Raw genomic sequence first — 21,622 nt, 5'->3', positions numbered from 1 at the left:
TAATTCTACAATTATAGTATCAGAATCGTTTCTCACTACTCATTCCTATTTCCAGCAAAGTAGATTGGTGAAAAGGGTGGATATACGGCTACTGAAACCACCCTGGTGGGATGAGTTGGAAGAGATGGTGGAGGCTGTCGAGGGCGCCCGAAATCATGTTTCGCAGATGCAAATAAGCAAAACAACTGCAATGAACTATCACAACTCCTCCGACGGGATGGGACCGATGCAAGTTGGAACAGCTTCGAATGCAATCATGTACGGACAAAACAACGTGCCAACCGGTAGTGGAGGAAGCGTACAGTATAAGTCTATCAGCATAACACAAGGACGTTCTGGAATCCTTCCAGCTGCTACGGCTGGTTCTCGCTATGATCCACAACAACAGCAACAACATCAACAGCAGCAGCAGCAGCAGCAGCAGCAGCAGCAACAACAACAGCAACAGTCACACGTGCCATTACAAGTTTATCAGATACTTCCAACGCTACACGCAAACGAAGAACACTATCGAACAGCGGCCACCTCACCAATCCAGAGCTCTCAACAACTGGCAAGCGGTGTCGGATCGGACGGTCAAAATTTGATGGCGAACAGTCACTATCAGATGCAACATCTTTCTCAACAACAGCAACATCATCAGCAGTCACAACCACAACAGCAGCAGCAGCAACAACAACAACAACATGGTGTCAGTGAGCCAATTGTACCCGGTGGCTCGAACCCAGTATTAGTGTCCGGCAGTAGTCCAGACGATTTGCGTAACGTAAATCGAACTTATTACGACTACGAAAGTGACGACGAATTGCGACGAGAAGATATTAGTTTTCCTATGGATGGAGGTAAATTTTGTAAATGAAAGAATAGGCCCAGTGAACACCGTTTTTCCTCCGTAGAAAATGAAAAGTACTCCGGCAGCAGCAAGCGCAGCAGCATGCAAAGCCGCGGCAGTACGTCTAGCTTGCTGGATCAGCGAAGCACTCCCAGATCTCAACCTGCAACTCCTAGGTTTGCTTCCATGTTTATTTGTTTTTTTAGCCCTAAAAAATTCTTTTCGCAGATCTCAAGCGGCGACACCGCATCGCTTTAAGAAGGGCGACGTTGTGTCCACTCCCAGCGGCATACGCAAAAAGTTTAATGGCAAGCAGTGGCGAAGGCTGTGTTCGAACGAGACATGTTCGAAGGAATCTCAACGACGCGGATACTGCTCGCGGCATCTCAGTCAAAAGGGTAACGCCCTGCGCTCGTCGACCGGCTCGACGGCGAACCACTTCAACAGGTATGTGGCTTTTGGCCTTTAAATGGTTGGAAGGCTGACTTGAGCTTTTTTTTGTCTTACCCTCCCCCAGCAGTCGATCTAGTAGCAAAACGCAATTGGAAGAAGACACATCGCGGGATTCTGAAACCTCACCCAACTACAGGGTTGCTGGGCGATTCGATCAGGAGGAAACCGATGTAGCTAATATGTTAGGTATGTTGTAATGTCACCCGATCGGTTCGCGCCATGATTGTCAGTTTCTTGTTAGTGCCTGGTACTCATACGATAACCTTTGCTTTGTATTGTCAACGTGACATGCATTATTTCAATAGCTTCAGGCATTTTCTGGCTAAACTTAAAGATTGATATCGAAAAACATTTAACTCAAATTCATTAGAGGGTTTAATGATCATTGTAAGGTCATTGTTTCAGGTGCGCCCGGGCGTTAACGTCACACATTTTCATGCCGGGGACTCGGGTTCAGTTCCCGTTTTGGCCGGATGATTTTTCGTCAAAGAAATATCTTCCAACTTGGTTCCCAAAGTGGCTTCTCAGGGGTCGATATAAAGGAAAACTGATTTTGGGGGTCATAATCATAATGGGGGTCGTAAGAATCAGACAGACAGACAGACAGAAATCCATATTTATATATATATATATAGATAGATGATGTCAAGTTCACTCACTTGACTAACCGTAAAGTTTTTGAATTTGTGAGTATTTTGTATGAACAAAATAAAGATATTTTTTCAAGAAATTTGGCTATAGGGTAGACTAAATCACTCCATTCTGAAAAAGGGGTCTCTTGCTCAAAGTAGTTTGAGAATCCATGTTCTAGAGTTTGTCACTCCAGAATACATTCAAGCTGTGTTATTTGGCATAAGTAATCTCAACTAAGTACTACTTATAAAAAATGACGCTTGTAATACGTACGTTGAGGCGATAAAAGTTTTACTGGGAACGTTGGTGCCAAGGAAGAAAAGGCTATTGTTTCAGCCCCATTTTGACCATAACCCATTGCTCGAGCTATTCCCCGAACACGGCCCATTATTCTTTTCACATGCCGTTTTCTCGCTTGTTTGAAAGCTAAACCCCATTTTCGCTTGAACCCGTTATCATCGCTCACAGTTTGACTCGTCTTCCTTCCCCTTCACAATTCACCAGTATCAATCGACCTTAGCGACGAGTATTGGCCGAATTTCTCTTGGAAACCATTGTCGTTGTTCCACTACGAAGTAAATTAAATAACAGGTACACATTCTGTCAAATATATAGCGGGAATTCCAGTTTTTAAAGAAAATGCTTTATTTATCACCTACATTTATATTATCGCATTCATTTATATTATTCGTCCCTTCTGAGGCAATACGCTATTTCCAACGAACAATCCAGTCATCGAAATACTTTTTTATAATTACTAATTACTTTCAGTTCACGCAGTGAATTCATTATTGTATCTTCAATGCTGTCAGGACGGGTCCTACGAAGCGGTAATATGAGTTTCGGAAATAGAAAAAAGACACACCCATGTCTGGTCGCCAGTAATTATGCGTTGGAGCATATCTTCAACCACTTGATTGCGATGAAATTTTTGAAGAAAATTGAGCTATTTTGGCACTAGTCGTTCTGCTACTTTTTTCACGCCCAAGACTTCGATTATTTTCAATTACCACATTGATAATACGATCCTTAACAGAATGAATGGAGTAACGGTGTTGTATCGGGTTCGAAGCTTTCTTTCATGCCGCACTATACATCAATTATCATCATCAAATCAAATATCGAAGATGAATCTCTAACTCGGCTTTATTCCTAAAATTGCCAAAAATTTCACGAATTCACACTGCATGAAGGTGTTATATTGCTCTATCGTATGACCAATTCTAGAAAATGCTTGAATTGTTTGAGTACCAAATGATATAACATGGGATCTAAGAATTGAGGGGGGCCAAAAAAAGGTTCATGTGTCAGGTCCTGCAAAATCTATCATGGCGCGACCCGCCGACCCTTAGCCTCCCACTATGTCACATTAAGTCACGCAACCTCTCCCTCAACCCTTTTTTTTTCCTGTTGGATGTGAACCACTGCGTCCATTATTCTGAACTATTGTGGTATATCCCATTTTTTTTGTACTCCGCTTCAAGCTTACCTACTTACCTTACCTTACCTACTTACCTACTTACCTACTCCCTCAACCCTTCATGCGTTACGTAATTTGTGCATAACGCTTTACTAGCGGATAGTCCCTAACAACGGACATCAAACTCAAAGAAAGCATACAGCTTTGAACTGCACATATTCCCCTTTATTCCGCGCGGCGAGTGACGTGAGATTGCAAAGTTTACTACTTTATTCTGGAAGCCACTTTACTTTTTAGCTCCTATTTGTCGAGTCGATAACAAATGAGGACACGACTTCAAATCTCACCTAGTGACGAACTATAGTCACGCCATTCGTCTACGGGAATGCAGTCACTTGAGCCATCTCACGTCATTCGCCGCGTAGAATAAGGGGGATTATCTCCTTCTCGCTATCGTAGATCACCGCTGTACAGACAAGTAAAATGCGATGAATGATGTATAAAGAATTGCAAACGTCATCATTCGGTTCTCGCGAGCCGAAAATGAGAAATCTTGCTTAACTTTTGAAAAGGTCCTATGTAACAAAAGTAAACAAATCGAGTTAATGGATGCACGCTCTTAGTTTTCAATCATTGAATGCATTACAAAAACAATCGTTCATGTATCTATCTTCTTCATCTTTTTATCGCCGATACAAAAAATATCCAATGTGCAGATTCGTATTTTAAGCACTCGGCTGTTACTTCGGACGCCACTTTCCTCCGACGCTCGGAACGTCCGAAGTAACAAAGCAGTCAAAACAACACAAAGTCGTACTTCGGTCGTTTTGGGTTTTTCTTTCTTACAGGCGTTGTTAGCGATTTCAGTGCAATTCAACGAGTGATAACAACAATAATACGTCTTTAGAACGAAATGCTGATATTTGAATTGCTGTTTAGTAGTTAGTTTCAGATTCGCATCGTGCAACGTAATATGTCCAATGTGCAAACGCGGCAGTCAAAACGTCCAATGTAACATTTTTCGTTCCTAGGCTTAAAATTTAAACTCAAATCACTGAACAACAGTTACGATTGGTTTTACAGAGTTATTCTTGACTGCTAGTGGTGAAAGTAGCGATAGAGATCGATACCTTTCAATACAATTCGCAGATTAATGTTCGGGTCTTCAACTTCGTTTTTCTCGAGTTGACGAATATGTTACATTGGACCTTTTCAAAAGTTACGCGAGAAATGTTCTGTTTCTCATTGAATCGTTGATTGATTCTAATGCTGAAACATATAAGGTACACCGGGGCAAGTTAAAATATGAGTTAAGTTAACTAATTAAGGGCCGCTCACGAGTTTTCTCGTATTTCTCGTTCCGTCTGTTACGGATGAATCACGAAATTAGAGGCGAATGAACTGCAAAGTTTAAAGCCTCTTAAAAACAAAGAAAGAAGAAGAAGAATCACGAAATAACCCGTGTTTTCCACACTTGATGGAGAAATCCTTGGTCTTCGAAGAATCTAACAAGGCCTACCGATAACTCGCCTTTGTCACACCAAGGAAACGATCTCATTCGTGGAATCCGAATAAATGAAGCGTTCAAGTTTGCCCCAAAACGTGCGATCATTGAAGTGTTAAGACGGAAGTCATAACATTTACTAGGAAGGATGGACTGAAGTGATAAAAACATATACAGTAAACATTGTCTTTCTACCCACCTTATGACAGCTATTACTGGAATATTGGGATGCCTTTACGCAATCCGCGACTTTGTTTACTTTGACTAGTTCCGCGAAATCAAAACAAACAATTTTACCCGCTGACTCACCGAAAACACCGACTATTCAAAAATATCGCCAGAATTGCACGTCAGGTGAAGTGGTTTTGAAAATTAAACTGAAAAATCTTTTTCGTATAGCTCTCAGCATTTTCAATCTCCCCGAGTTTTTTTTCAACCCCTGGGGTAAGTCGAAACCAGTGAAAATCGCGTGTTTTCAAACATTGCTGCAGATGCTAGACGTTATTTGTCGGTGATTGCTGTATGAATGAATGATGATAAATTCAAAAATAAGAATCATTCATATTTCGTTCCTCAGTATGTTGTCAAAGAATGAATTAAAGAACGACTGCAGAGCGTTAAATTGATTCTCGTTCAAGATTCTTCAAGCATTTGGAAATAACATATTTCTCCGTTGTATGGAATACATATTTGATACGGAGAATATTACAAAATAAATCGGACCATTCCTTCCTCGGGTTTAGGGCACACCAACACATTTGGCCTTCCTTTTCCACTTTCGAACAAAAATCAATTTCGTTAGCGCTAACATCAAATCCGAATTTTCCGATTTTTCTCTCCGCTATATTGATCTACGGGAAGAAACGAAATTTGTGTTTCATTTGTATGGCAGCCCCCCCTTAGAGAGGAGAGTGGAGAGTCTAACCACCACAGAAACATTTATTGCACCCTAAAACCTCAATATGCCTAATTTGGTTTCAATTGCTTGAATAATTCTCGAGTAATGCAGAAATTTGTGTTTAATTTGTTTGGCAGCACCCTCCCCCTCCCCTCACTAAGGGGGGAGGGGTCTCAAACTATCACGAAAACCTTCCCCGGCCCCAAAAACCCCTACATACCAATTTTCATGTAGATCGGTTCAGTAGTTTCCGAGTCCATAAGAATCAGACAGACAGACAGAAATCCATTTTTATATATTATGCTGTCAAAAAAGTCCTGCGGTATTTCCGCGAGGTGTCGTTGTAAGCGCGTAATTCTAGTTGTATTCATTGTATCGAGTCATACTATAGCTTGTTGGAAAGGTATTTTTGCGCTATAATATAGTCCTTGACAGTGTTTTGTTTGGTTAAGTCGTTCGTGAGTTATAGTGTCGCAAATATGGAGCAAAATAAAGAGAAAATCCGACATATTTTGACAAAAGCAAAAATGCATCTCAAGCTGCCAATAAAATTTGTGCAGTTTATGGACCCGATACAGTTTCCATTTCCACCGCACAACGATGGTTTCAACGTTTTCGTTCTGGTGTAGAGGTCGTCGAAGATGCGCCACGCTCCGGAAGGCCTGTCGTCGAAAATTGCGACAAAATCGCTGAATTAGCCGAGAAGGACCGGCATAGTAGCAGCCGTAGCATCGGCCAAGAGCTGGGGATAAGTCATCAAACCGTTATTAACCATTTGAAGAAGCTTGGATTCACAAAGAAGCTCGATGAATGGGTGCCACACACGTTGACGCAAAAAAACTATCAAACAATAGAAAAATCTCAACCCCTATCCTAACGGAAATAGCCACTCCTGATTGGTCGAAATTGACGACACATGCGGCGGGTCCCTAACAGAGACAATAGAAAACATGCCTGGGGGAAATCGGCATTGCAAATACATAAAAGTAGGGGGAGCTTTTGCTCTGGCCGAAATGTGTTCCCTAACAGAGACATCAAAACCAAGCTGTCTGGGGAAAATCGGCATTGTAAATACATGACAGTAGGGGGAGTTTTTGTTCCTACCGAAATATATTCCCTAACACAGACATCAAAACCAATCTTCCTGAGGGAAACTGGCATTGCAAATACATGAGAACAGGGGGAATTTTTGTTCCTACCGAAATGTGTTTCCTAACAGAGACATCAATACCAAGCTGCCTGTGGAAAATCGGCATTGCAAATATATGTAAGTCGAAGGCATTTTTATATTGCAAGTGAGGTGAGTGATACGATTAATTCTAGCAAATGCAATTCACATTTGGAACTTTAATGTTGGTTGCTTCGTGAAATTTCATATCAATGACCGATCGTGTATTGTGAAAAATTTAGCACAAGTGTAAGTGTAAAATTGTATATGGTAGCAGTTGTGTTAAAAATGACTTGATATATGAAACGATTTATTTCAATTTTCATAAATAAAACCAAGGTGTGTTCCTGCTCGAGAACGGGTCGTTTGGTTTAATCTGTCTTTTTTGTTGTTTTCATTCTCACCTGGCGAGAAAAATTTAAAAAGTGAAGAAATATTAGAAAAAAGTTATTTCCCATATGCTCTACATATAGTGTTAGGTGTTTCTAGTCCAATTGAAATTCGCATTGGGTTGAATAAACACTCAGAAAGTAAAAATTATAAAAGAAAATTACCTTTTCTATTTCAAATATGTTTTCTCCATATTAAAGAAACCTGTTTTTACTGATGAGAAAAAATGATAATTGTGTTCGGTGTTGGTAATTATCTTATATAACATTGGTGAGTTTTTTTCTCTATTTCATCCATACATATCACAGGAGGTATCTCGTCTAGCATCACAGAGGGCGGTTTTCATCATATCTCGTCCCACTTTAGTATATTTTATTTGATACGCACCATCCAACGACTGTTTATCATCCTTCTGTCATCATCACTCGGTAAACACTGGTGAAGTGAACAAACAATACCCAACAACCAAGCAAAACGGCCCTTTCCAGGGTCCCCAAATCATTATCAAAGAGTTTAACGATGTAATTCTTCAAACATATCCAAAATCAACAGATAGCCTCACGGAATCCTACGTCAACTATGCGGTCGTGTCTCGGACCCAACCCTCCTGTGACTTTTTGACGTAGAACTACGTCTTTCATTAAGGGTGCCAAATCAGAAAACAGGTCACGTTTTTATGAAATAAAGTTAACGTTCATAACTATTTTTGCCGCGAACGGATTTTGGCGATTCACATACTAAACGAATCCGAAATTCTGTAAGATTTGTTTAATATGCTATACATTAGAATCCCCTGGTTTGTAAATGGTTAAAATTCATGAAAACTTGAGACGTTTACATTTTCCCATACATTTGTTCTGTCCATTTGTGTGCTTTCCCGAACCGACCTGTCAATAACGAGCAACTTATCGACGACCAACGGAGGGGAAATCGTAGGATTCAAAGTCCCCATGAACAAAGGAAAAGTAGAAGAATGAAGGGGAATACTTGCCTAGAGTATAAACAGTGGATCTCGCTGAGACAAACTTTCATTCGGCATCGGACTGTTGAGCAATCCAGTTCACTTTGCTTTCGCTGCGCTTCGATCTAAGATTGGACCCCACCAGTGGTAATCCAACTTGGATATCGTCGTTTGGTTTTTCTGTTCGTTTTTCGCGTTATTCGTATCGTGTGTTTTTCTTTCCGCGTCATAAATTGGACGCTTCGGGTAGTGTATGATGAGCAAGAAGAAGAGGAAGGCAAGCTCGAGCCCTGCAAAAAACGCATTGCCAGGAGCAATAATATTTCGAGGCAAGCGTCATCCAATGATGCACGCGATGTTGGTGCAGTGAAAAGCGCTCGCACTGAACCGATCCTTCGCGAGTGTGACACCACATCGCACAACAGCGAAGTAGGCGATTTCGGCGCGTCGGACGAAAATGTAAACGCCGTTACCCAGGCAGCAACCAAAATCAAGCTCCCCCCGCTGGTGGTGAAGGCGGTCACTACTGACAAACTCATCAGCGAATTCGCATCGATGGGTGTTACAGCAGAGTACAAGCTGTGTGGCATAATTCAGTCTTTTTCCAAGCAGTTAACATTGTTTGTTTTCCGTCATCATAAGGTTGTGCGTCAAAAAAATATTTGGGGAATACCAAGCATCTTGAAAATCTTACTGGAATGTTATAAGTTATTTGGGTTCGCGTGCCAGTTGCAAAACTTCCTTCAGCTAGGATTGCATTAGCGCTATGAAGCATTGCTACTGTTTTCGAGGTTGTTATTAACAAAAAGAGTTTATTTCGCTTGTTTAGTCACCGAGAAAGTAAATGTCGTTCTGGAATTTTGTATGTGGTTTCGCTTGCCAATAGCAAAACTTCCTCCACTAAGGGTGATAGCTGCGCTTCTCTCGAGCATGAGAAAGAAATACAACTTTTTTTCGAGGCCAGTAATATTAACAACAACGCACCTGGCCATAACGCGCTGTCGGTGAAGCAATTTTTAGCCGATAAGGGCATTCCAGTGCTCGAACATGCCCCGTACTCGCCAGATCTAGCCCCACGCGACTTTTTTCTATTCCCCAAGTTCAAATCCGTGTTGGAAGGTACCCGATTTCAGTCCGTAGAAGAGACGAAGGAAAAAGCGTCGCGGCTTTTGAACGCCATCACAATAGAAGAGTTTCAGCACTGCTTCGAACAATGGAAAAAACCTATGGAAAAGTGGGTGAGGAGCCAAGGGGAGTATATTGAAGGGGAGCATATCGTTGTACCGTAATTTTTAAATATAACCCTTTTCCGTAATCACTCTGGTTATTTAATAGCCATACCTCGTAATTTAAATATTTTATAACTGCATTCTATACAAAATGTTGTATACTTTTTGAAATAGAGACAGTTTTGTATTTTCATATTTATTACTGACAATTGTTGTCTCAATGAATAAAAAATTTAAGGTAATCTGTGTTGGCCAGCGGTACGAAATTGGTCGAGAAGTCGTTGTCGGAAATTGTTCACAGAAGTATTAAAATCGAAGAGATTGAAATTGTCGTTGAAATGCTGACAGATCGAACGGATGGGCTCATGCAACCCATAATTTCTGCTTCGTGGTTCCAACAAAAGAAAATCACGTTGGTGTAATGGTCTTTCAGGCACGTACATGTTCAGTTGAGCCAGCAGTGGTGGGCAGTCAATGTCTCCTGCAAATATTATCCCAGCAAATGTAGCTTGAGCGATCATGCGTCTAACTTGAGGTGAACAGTTTGGGTGCAAGAAAAGTTCAATAAATCTGAGTTCAAATTTAGTAAAAGTGGATAGCAAAAAGATTTTTTCATCAAATATGGTCCCCTATCACCTGAGAAACTCCGGGTTAGTAACCTAACACCCTGTATCGAAATTCAATAAACATGTTATTCATCTCTGTGTCAGAATGCACAGAAAGTAGTGTTCATTAACAATCGATTCCATATTATGAAAAATTCCCAGAATTATGTTCCTTTCTACAGGCAGCATCTTGAATGAATTTCGTTATATACCTGTTGTTTTCCTGATTGATAATAATAACACGGGTAGAGAGAACCAATATGTGGACACTAGCTGGTAATCGCTTTGTCCTGCTTCACATCAGTCATTTTTCATTTACAATCCGAATAACATACAATATTTGTGTTTGTTTTCCCAGTTGATTATGTGGTACCGAGTATGAAGTGCCTAATTTGCTTCTGTTGTGACAACAAAAGACATTTATTGCACTTTCCGCTCCTATGGGAAAACCATGAGTGTTTAGCGCTTCAATGTGTAGGGGTAGATTCAAAGGATAACTGGGCAAAACCAACTTATGATATTTTCATTAACCGAAGAATTTTTGGTTATTCCCAAATATCCGTTACATTCCGCAGCAATTAATGCTCACTGGCAACAGTGAATTGTCTGCCTATCGGCGTCGTGCGCTGCAGTTTTCGGAAATGTTCGGTACCTGTCGTGAGCGAAACAAGCCGATTCACTGCTATTTCCATTAAACAAACATAGAACGGCGAGTGATACCCATACAAACGCACGCATACGTAAACTATCCCAGGCACATCGTAACACTTACCGTTATTCATAGGCAAACCTTCGTTGAGGCTGGTACCTCATATAAAGGATCGCTCTTTCGTTATCGATCACTTCAGCGTGTTATTAAAATCTATGTTGTAATCGAACTCTCAAGTGCAAGAATTTTGGGCGCGAAGTCCATAACGGTGAAATCATCAATAATTTGCCATCGAAAGGAAGGCAAACGATTCCTGATAAGAATAAAAGTCGAGCCCGCGTAGAAGTTGTTACAGTAGAATTGCTTAGTGAATGCAAAATTGCATTTAGATTTTGGAAGAAACCAAAACGTATTCGGTTTCGAAAAATGAGCTTTATCAATATGAATTATTGCGATTTGCAAACGGGAGCCGAATTGTATATCAAGTGCTTGAGTAAGTAGCAGCGAATCTTTCTAACAATAGTCATTGTTCAATTGAGAGTCTATCTTTCATAACTGTTTGTAAACTAGTATTGGTGTGTTTTCCAGCAATAGCGACAAAGCAATAGAATAGGCTCTGGTAGCTAAGCTGGATACCACAATGGCGTTTCTTTATCAATAAACTGCGTATATTAGTAATTGATAGCGTGTAACTTTTAGAGAAATATTTTTGATGTGACCACATTTCATCAAAATTCCACTCTTCATATAATCATGATCTAATGAATATTTTTTTCCTTTTCAGTGTCTCTGAGCAGTTCCCGATCGGCCACCCCGTGTAACTCATTCTCATCGCCGACGGGACATGCTTCGTCTCCCCTGGCCAGTACGACTCAGTCCCCGGTGACGATCGGAAATCGGCAGAACGTTTTCATGCCGATCGGTAGCCCTGCGCCGTCCTCCTCGGATCATCATGGGAAGTTCAAAACCAACACACCCAGCCCGATCATGTACGGCGGTAGTCAGGGACTTAGCGCCGGTGGCGGCGGAATCGGTGGTCCAGGCAGTCTCGGAAGTGTTCAACAGCCGCCATTAATCCGGCCGGAACTGTTAAGGCCTGCTCAGCCCCCGCCCCAGCAACCGATCGTGGCACTCCCGCCAACTGGTCATGCCACCAGTGTGATCCGGATATCTCCGGCGTCATCCCACAGTACCCAGCATCCCGGGTTGTACTCGTCCTTTCCCGGCCAGCAGCAGGTAATTGTAGATCCGGGAAACAATGGGCCTCAACCACAACAGCAGTCACAGCATCTATCTTCGCGAATGCAAATCACTGCTGGAGGGCAACTCATTCAGCCCCAACAGACGATCCAAATACAGCAGACGATCGTCCAACAGCAGCAGTCGCTCTCGACGGTCCCACAACAACAACAACCAGTGACCGTGCCAAAAAACGGCATTAGCACGGGTTCCATCTTTCAATGGCATACATTACTTCCGATAATCCAAGCTCCGGCCTCGAAAACGTTCGTTCACAACCAACAGCAGCAGTCGAGCTATTCCCCAGCTCATCAACAGTCCAATGTCCAGCAGACGGCCAGCACGATAATAACATCTCCGTCGGTCAAGATCTGCACTCCACCGCCGTCGGAATCGGCCGTCGATGACGACTGCGACGACGACCAGGGAGATGATGATGTTTTTGAAGCAGAGCCCGTGAAAATGAACTATAGCAGCAGTAACAATATTAATCAGATCAGTCAGATAGTGGCCGGGAGAGAAAACTTTCAAAGCGCTGGGGGGAATCAGTTGCTCCGTGGTATGGACATCGAAGCCGGATCGGGTTCATTCCCGAATCAGCATCGAAGTGGCGGACCCCAGGGAGCACCAGGAGCCGGAGGAGCAAACAGTAAGGCGGAAAACGATTCTCTGGTCAAGAGACGCACACAGTCCTGCAGTGCAGCGCTGCAGGCAGCAAACAACAATATGAACGTTGCCGGAGGGCCAGCAGCGAAAGAACCGCAGAGCCCTTTCAACAAGAAGGATGCAAAAATTCGACGACCAATGAATGCTTTTATGATTTTTTCGAAGCGCCACCGGGCTCTCGTTCATCAGAAGCATCCCAACCAGGATAATCGTACTGTCAGTAAAATCCTCGGCGAATGGTGGTACGCGCTGAAACCAGAGGAAAAGACGAAATACCACGAGCTGGCCAGCGAAGTCAAGGAAGCACATTTCAAAGCCCATCCAGAATGGAAGTGGTGCTCGAAAGACCGACGGAAATCCTCTTCATCCACCAGAGACGGTCGGGGGCGAATCGATTCCTTCGATGGTAACGACTCGTTCGATGAGAAGAGTCCAAGCACCCCCTCGGAGCCAGGAGCCGGCGCGGCTTCGCAGATGAACGACATCATTCCAACCACTATTGCGCCGTACAACACCAGCATCCACAGTGACGATACGATCGAAAGCGGTCGTACCCTTGACAACACTGGACCGGGTGAAAAAATGGATCAGGACGACGGTACCGTATCCGATGACGATCAGCAAATGGTAATAGCGGAAGAATCGGCTTTGCAGCCAATCGCCGAGACAGTCGAGATCGATCTGAAGTGTGGCGAGAAGGTGGGCGATTCCGATGTGGACGAAGGAGGCAATTTTGCTGCAATGGGCGGTTGTGCTCCCGGTGGTGGTGGCACTGCTGACGGACAGGAGTACAAAGGAAAAATCAAGGTTGGTGAATTGCACCCGAAACGGGTTGAAATGTATGGTCCGTATCGAAAGCGGTCCAGTAAGTCTGAGTTTCTACATAATTTAATAGTATAAAATCGATACAATAGAACCCCGATTATCCGCAAGCGGATGATCCACGGTGCGAATAATTCGCGGTGCGGATTATTCGCGAAAGCAAGTTCCATGGTAAATCCATAGGCTGCCCGAAATTTGTCAGTGAGTGGTAAGCTCATGCCCTTTTGTTTTGGTCATGGATTTCACATTATTTGGCCACCTGCGTGCACGACTTTACAGATGGATAGTTTAATAATTTCTATATTATTAAAACAGTTTTCATGCTGAAATATTTTTTTCGTGTTTGCACCTTTTTTTAGTCCTTTATTGCGTTTTCCACGATTTTTGTTATCTGCGGTGATCTTGCTAGACTATTCCGCGGATAATCGGAGTTCTACTGTATTTGTTTAGTTTTTCTAATGATGTTTTCGGCAATGGGGCAGTATTCAGTTCATGATGAAGAATATAATTTCAGCACCTAATTCATTTCTGCATTGGAATCAACGTTGCCAATGTTCCAGATTAAACTGGATTCTTCCAGTTTTTTTTGTCTCGATTCAGTCAAACAGTTAAAAGCTAAAAACTTCCAGTTTTATTAAATACTAGCTGACCCGACAAACTTCGTCCCGTCCAAAATTTATTTTTCGTTATCACATTCACGTTTTCTTACTAAGCGCACGTTCATGGGTCCAATCACAGAGCGGTTCATTGATTGATCTTCAAACCTCCCCTTTAAAATTACCTTTTACTATGAATTTCTTAGTACTTCTACCAAAACTCTTCATTATAATATTAGATTATTTTCAGACACAATTCTCGAAGATTTTTCAAACACTTGCAAATAACATGTTCCTCCGTTAATAATAATTGATTGATACAGAAAATATGATAGAATAAAGACAGTCCTAAATCGGAGAATTCCTTTCTCGAGTTTTGCTCTTATGAACATATTCGGCGATCCATTTTAATTTATATACAGGGTGGCGCATAAGTCGCGCAACCGATTTGCACAAAAAAAAATTTGGTATAAAAAAAATGTCTCACGATGCAAAATCGATACAAAAATCGCAAAAAACGATACAAAGTCGACAACTGAACCGCTTAGGAACCAATCCGCTCGATAGTTGCAGCGCGATCCTTATTTTTTTTCCTTCAGAGAGCGTTGCGTGACGTATGCGCCACCCTATAGATAGAAGAAGATATAGGAGTGCGCTTTATCTCATTAAAATCCATTTCCACTTAGGAACAAAAATCAATTTCGTTAGCGCAAACATCAAATGGACTAACAACGTTTGTTACTGTGTAATTGTAGAGCTTATGTGAATTTGAATTTTCCTAATTTTCCAATTTTCCTTTAGAGTTTTCCGAAAATTTTAGATTGTCATATTTGGTGGGAATATGTTTGGTTGAAATATGTGTAATATTTTTACTGGACTCCCTCTCCATTCCAGAGGAGAGAGGGGTGTCATACCATCATAGAAACATTCCTCGTATTCAAAGACCTCACATCCCAAATTTGGCTATGCTTGATTAGTTCTTGATTTATCCAATTTGTATGGCTGCAGCCTTCGATTACTCGTGTCGCACATCGGTCATAGTTGGAATTTCTGAGGTTTTTTGTAAACCGAAAAACCACCCAAGGGCGAGTACATAAAATGTGGGTTTTGAAAAAAACAAAAATGTGATACCATATGTTTCATTCGCACTCTAGTGATCATATCTCTGAATCGTTCCAGTATCATCCGGGGTGCCTCAGGGAAGTGGCCGTGAACCTTTCATCTTTTTACTGTATTTGAACGACGTTCATTTTCTATTCGTTGTTGTTGACACTGCCAGACGATTTCTAACTATATTTTGTTATTGAAGACCGAGGTTACACCTTATTTCTTCAGCAGCAGTTGAACGTTTTTACTGATTGGTATTGGTAATTGAACGGTGCAAAACGCCTCAAAACGTGCAGTTATTACGGTTCTTAGGAAAGAACCATCTGTTGCAAGCGGTATGCATGAAGGATCCGCAACCGCAAGTCAAACATCAAAGACTTGGGCTTCATACTTGATTCAAAACTAATTTTCGAAGATCGGGTTGCCTAGGATTTCGCTAAGACGTCAAGTAAAGGGTGTCCCACTTCAAATTGCATCACGGAAAAAACGCTGTAGAAAATTACCTAGTTGACCGATCCTTTTCAAACTTTCAGACAATGAGATATATTTCATTAGTAAGCTTATATGCTTCAATACCATAACCGTATGCTCATACCTTACGCTTCACTCCACTCATAAGATTCTGTACAACATCTGACTGCAGCTTCTTCTTTACAGAAACCCACTTTTTCTTCATGTCTACCCAGAGGCGTCGAATGAATCTTTTGCACCCGGGGCGGAAGAGTTGATTTGCACCCCCTCCTTCCGCCAGAAAAGTAGAAACATTTGCCCCAGCGAAGAGTCTGTGTCGCAACCGGGGCGGAAAAGTCGATTTTGCACTCCCAACCCCTCGTCAAAAATCATATTTATCCAATTTCTTCATATAAATTTGGTTCATTCTGCACCCCTGAAATCGTGCATCCGGGGGCGGTCCGCCCCCTCCGCACCACTCAGTCGATGCCACTGTGTCTACCTCAGATTTGACCTCCTTGAGATGCTTGCGTAGTGTCTACTTCATAATAGCCTAGTGTTTTTCGATGAGCCTTAGTTCCGGTGCGTTGGTTTGATGTCCTGTGGTACGAAAGTGACCCCGTTGGCTTTGCACCACTCCAGGACATCCTTTGAATAGTGGCACGAAGCTAGATCCGGCCGTAGAGTCCTCGTTAGGGTGTCAATGAATGTATGGGAAAAAATCGACCCTAAAATTTCAAAAAGTTACCCTATACAAAGTGTTCACCACCTCGAAAAAAACACCCTATGCCAAATTTCAGCTCAGTCGGACGCAAAGCGGTCAAAGTTTGAGTTTTTTGAAACTCGAAAAATCACCCAAGGGGGGAGTGAAGGGGTTTTCGAAACAAATTTTTGATGTCATACGCCTTAAAATGGCATGAAACGTCGAGATCTACTGTCATCTCGAAATTATTTTTTTCAATCGGCACTCTGGAACTTAGTTTTTTTTCGGAATACGAAACGAAAAGTATGGTTTTGGGTGCCAATAAAAATAGTTATCTCGATTTTTCATTCGGAACTTGCTACGAAATGTTGATTTGCACGATAATATACCCTATGCAAAATATTAGCTCATTTGGACTTCATTTACTGGTGTCGCAGACGTTAAAATTTTAGTTTTTTGAATACCGAAAAATCACCGGAAATCGGTTTTTTTTAGAAAATTTGATACTAAATGTCTTAAAATTGCCTAAAATGTCTTACTAAATGTCTTAAAATTGCATGACACATCGAGATACCAGAGTGCTGATTTTTGACAAAAAAATTTTCGAGATGCCACTAGATCTCGACTCCCTCCTTGGATGATTTTTCGACTTTCAAAAAACTCAAACTTTGACTTCTTTTCGCCACTCTCCCTCAAGTCCGATTGAGCTGATATTTTGCATAGGGTGTTTTCGTGGTGGTGAGCATTTTCTATGGGGTAACTTTTTGAAATTTGAGATGACCATTTTCATTGGCACCCTAGCCCTCGTGTTGCTTCAACAAAGGAAGCAGTAGCTCTTGTAGACACTCCTTGAGGTAGATCTGCCCTTTTACAATCCCGGTAGTCATGAAACCACGCACTCCGTTTGCCACATGAGCATATCACTTACCTAACTTGTGCTGGGTGGTGAAGAACAGTAGTTCCGGAAGCTGCGGAAGTTCGCCTTGACGTAATTCTCATCATCCATGATGAGACAATGAGGCTTCGTCAGCATCTGGGTGTACAGTTGCCTGACCGCATTTCTCCTTTCGTTGGATGCTCAGAGTTTCATAGTAACGTTTAATCACATGACTCACCGTTGACTGCACGATTCCGAGTTGTTTTCCGATGCCCGGATGAGAGAGTTGAGGATTTCCCAGGCGCTTGCGCAAAATTAATTCGCGACGATGCTTTTTGGATGACGAAACCAATTAGTGGACCTAAGTCTTTGCGTGAGGAGCGCGGATCCAAAACTTCAAACGCGTTTTTTCTCGAAACTAAGTTTTGCAAACTGGTGGGAGTTCTACCTCCGGAACAGTTCATCCGATTTTGATGAAATAGTTTTTCGCAGATTCTCCACTAAATTTCCTGTCATCGATAGGATTTTTTTGATATTTTGAAAAATAAAATTTTGGTGAATGTTTTTGTCTCGATTTTTGAGGCAAAATCGCAAATCGCAATCGCAAATCGGTCCACTAGAAAAATTTGTAGAACTCCCACCAGTTTACAAGGTTTTGGCTGCAAGAGTTCAACAAACCGGTTGCGGCTATTCAGGGGACAGTCCAATTAACACCAATTTATGTTTAGTTTGTTAAGTAATATATACCTAATAAAACTATGATATCAGATTAATCATAGTAATTTATTTTCTCATTGAAAAATTGCGAGAATCACATACTTTTTATGATGGTCATAGTGTACTACCCCCTTAACACATTAATGACTGCACGTGTTGAGGCAAACTTGTGTGCTTCATTTGTTCGGATTCCACGAATGAGATCGTTTCCTTCGGTATGGATGAGACGAAGCCGAGCCATCGGTAGGCCTTGTTAGATTCTTGGCAAACAAGGGATTTAACCATCAAGTGGCCGGTGTTAAGTCAATGGGGACCAAGTCGCAAAATTTAAAATTTCGAGTTATTGATTACATTTGGTTAAGCATTGTGTAAGCTACATACCATATTTATCAGATTTGGAAAATCACGCATACAGCAGGAATAATTGATCAACGAAATCCCCTCATAGTATGCAGTCAGAGCGAACTGGCTCTATATAATGTGCAGAAAGAGTGGACCATGTACCAATCATTTGTATATTGAGTTTAAAAAATTTTCAGACGCCGAATTCAAACCAACAAAACTGAAGCTAATAGGTACCATGTTGAAATGTGCTTGAACCCGTTAGTGTAAAATGCGCACATTCTGAGTATAATTAAAAATAAACTTGGTCCACCTGACTGGACGAATCAGTGAAAAATGCTGGTCTTCTGTGTGAATGATTGCAAAATGTACTATTTCAGAGTGCAATTTAGACTGTAGCGATGACTTCTTCTTCTTGGATGGCTCTAACGTTCCAGTGGAACTTTTGCCTTCTCAACGTAGCATTACTTGCGTCATTTTTATTAGTAATACTTGTTTGAGATTTCTATGCCGAATAACACGCCTCAAATGTACTCTGGAGTGGCAAGCTCTAGAATACGCGTGACCACAGTGCAAGCCGGAAAAATTTTTTTTGACGAAAAATCCCCCGGCCAGAACGGGAATCGAACCCAAACCCCCGGCATGATAGTGTGGGACGCTAACCACTCGGCCACGGGAGCCACGGGAGCACTGTAGCGATGACAATGAATTCGAATTTGATGATTCTATTGACGAATAATGTATAAGATGACTGAAAATGGGAAGTTTATGCTTCAACATGTTTGCCGTGCAAACATGTAATAAATGGCAGAAGAATAAATTTAGATGCTGAATGCAGTTACGCAGTTCCAACCTCACACCTCGTCCCACTCTAATTTTCATAACAGAATAGCACACTCTGACTCACAACTGTTAATTGATTAAGAAATAATTCGAAATTGTTCAGTGATAGTGAACCAAATCATAAAAATGCTTCATTTGGTTCAGTCAGAGTGGACCATGTACGTATAGGCAGCCGAATAACTTCCCTTTTTGACATGATACCTGATATTTTTTTAGAATTATCGTACGACAAAGTTTTGCCAGAGAGTAGCTAACATTTCTGAGAACAATATTGAACGAGAGAATTAAATGCTTTGAAAATTACAGAGCACTGTTGAAGTTCAGTTTCGGTTTTCTCGACATCATAAAAATGGCACCGACCAATTGTAGAAAACACGAGTTATTTCGTGATCCATCCGTAATAGATGGAACGCGATTGACTGGGTTACACGATATCTTAAATTCTACAGAACCGATTCATTCCAAATTTTATATGAATAAATCTTTATACATCACTCTACCGCGATAAAAATTACTGTTTTTCAATTTCACTATTTAAAAAAAATGATAATGTCATAAAAACATGCAGAAAGGTAAATTATTTTGTTCAAACAAAAAAGCTAAAACAAAATGTGTTGACTTGTATGGGGATCATGCGATAGCGGCATCTTCACTGGTTCAGAATTTCTTCGTTTTTTTTTTGACGTAGGACTATGTCTAACCGGAATATATGGGATGTAAAATGAAAACCTAAACACAGAACATGCAGGAAAAAATGAAAGATTTCGAATGTTTATAACTCGAACATTTCTTACTGAATCGGAAAGATGTTTGCATCAATTGATAGGGAATATTTCTACGCATCTATCGCAATTAATAAAATGTTATTCTTTATTAGATAAACAATTGAATAAATGTAAAATGTTGAGCGTTATCTAAACGCCCTAACTGCCTCGTTTTCATTGGTACGATTTACAGCTTCCTCAACACAGCCATCAAAACCAAGCAGCCTTGGGGAAATCAACATTGCAAATACAGTAGAACCTCGATTATCCGCGGAATAGTCTGTCTAGCTCATCGCGAATAACGTAAATCGGGGATAACGCAATAAAGGGCTAAAAATGAGTACCAAACAAGAAAAAAAAGATATTTCAGCATGAAAACTATGTTTTATCAATACAGAAATCATTAATTATCTATCTAGAAAGTCATGCACACCAGGAGTCAGATAATGTGAAAACCATGATCAAAACTAAAGTGCATGAGCCTATCACTTACTGACATATTCCGGGAAGGCCTATAGATTTACTATGGAACTCGCTGTCGTGCATAATCCGTACCGCGGATCATCCACTCGCGGATAATCGGGGTTCCACTGTACATGAAGTATGGGGACTTTTGTTCTAACCGAAATGTGTTCCTTAACACAGACTTCAAAACCAAGCAGCGTTGGAGGAATCGGCCTTTCAAACACGTAAAAGTATGGGAAACTTTTTATCCTACCGAAATGCGTTCCCTAACAGAGGTTTCAAAACCTTGGTGCCTGGAGGAAATCGACATTGTAAATACGTGTAATTCCGGAGCATTATTGTTCCGACTGAAATGTGTTTCCCTAACACAGACTTCAAAACCAAGGTGTACTCGCTTGCCTTTGTGCAGACTGGAATATGTTTCCCTAACACGGTCTTCTAAACTTAGGAACCTACACGTACACTTGAAAGATTCAAACTAAAGAGAGAAATGGAAAATAAAATAATCGTTTGATAATTCTTCCTTCACATATTTTGTCCTAGGCATCATACCAAACGTAAAAGAACTGTCATTGAATTTACTTGTAGCGAAGAGCATAATCTATCACAATGCATGAATTGACCTTACATGGCATTTGTTTAATCTTTTTGCAGCGAAGAGCATAATCTATCACAATGCATGAATTGACCTTACATGGCATTTGTTTAATCTTTTTGCTCACAAAGCTAATATATTCAATTCAATTGAATTCGGAATTTTTTGCATTCAATCAAGAATTTAATCAATACAAACAAATAATTGCTAAGCTAAGGTAGTCCCACGTCAACCTTCCGGTTATATCATAGATATAACCAACTCATTTTGTTTAGAACAACCAGAAGAGCTGAAATCGTGTACCGCCATGGCACAACTTTTTTTTGAACCCCCTCACTTCACCTGCTTGTAACTATTCTAATTTGTAATATTTGTTTGGTTCTTATTGTATTGTTAAAAGAGAATGAAACAAATATTGAAATATTGGATAGGTAAAAGATTCATTGTTTTATTTGTTCAGAGCTCTCGTCTACGTGCGTCTACACTAGAATACCCTCTTAATTCCATAGAAATGACAAAAAATTGATGTCTTTTTTTTTCAAACTTTTTGTAGACTAACACATTTTTCTGCTAACGCATGAAAGCGAAATTACGAATCGTTCATTTTGAGAGTACGCATAGTATTTTGTATTTTTTATACAGTTTGCGATAAAGTGCTTCTCCGAACTTTGATCGATCGGCTAAAAAAATGGCT

At 41.0% G+C, this 21,622-nt stretch overlaps 1 protein-coding gene across 12 annotated transcripts in view; it reads left to right on the top strand.

Moving 5' to 3' along the window:
- LOC129774720 (putative transcription factor capicua) overlaps positions 1-21,622 on the top strand; it is a 139,151-nt gene that overhangs the window by 85,542 nt on the left and 31,987 nt on the right. For 11 of the 12 annotated variants that reach the window (XM_055778625.1, XM_055778629.1, XM_055778628.1 and 8 more), the window contains 5 exons: positions 56-842; positions 897-1,008; positions 1,061-1,279; positions 1,350-1,471; positions 11,527-13,454. In XM_055778625.1, the coding sequence (XP_055634600.1) occupies positions 56-842; positions 897-1,008; positions 1,061-1,279; positions 1,350-1,471; positions 11,527-13,454 (3,168 nt within the window). The remainder of the gene's footprint in view (positions 1-55; positions 843-896; positions 1,009-1,060; positions 1,280-1,349; positions 1,472-11,526; positions 13,455-21,622) is intronic. The other variant, XM_055778621.1, reaches the window with a different exon arrangement.

The sequence above is a fragment of the Toxorhynchites rutilus genome, chromosome 3 (genome assembly GCF_029784135.1).
Source record: "Toxorhynchites rutilus septentrionalis strain SRP chromosome 3, ASM2978413v1, whole genome shotgun sequence".
Taxonomy (NCBI): Eukaryota; Metazoa; Arthropoda; class Insecta; order Diptera; family Culicidae; genus Toxorhynchites; species Toxorhynchites rutilus.
The sequence above is the reverse complement of the archived record's forward strand: the minus strand, read 5'-3'. Positions and strand labels throughout refer to the sequence as shown.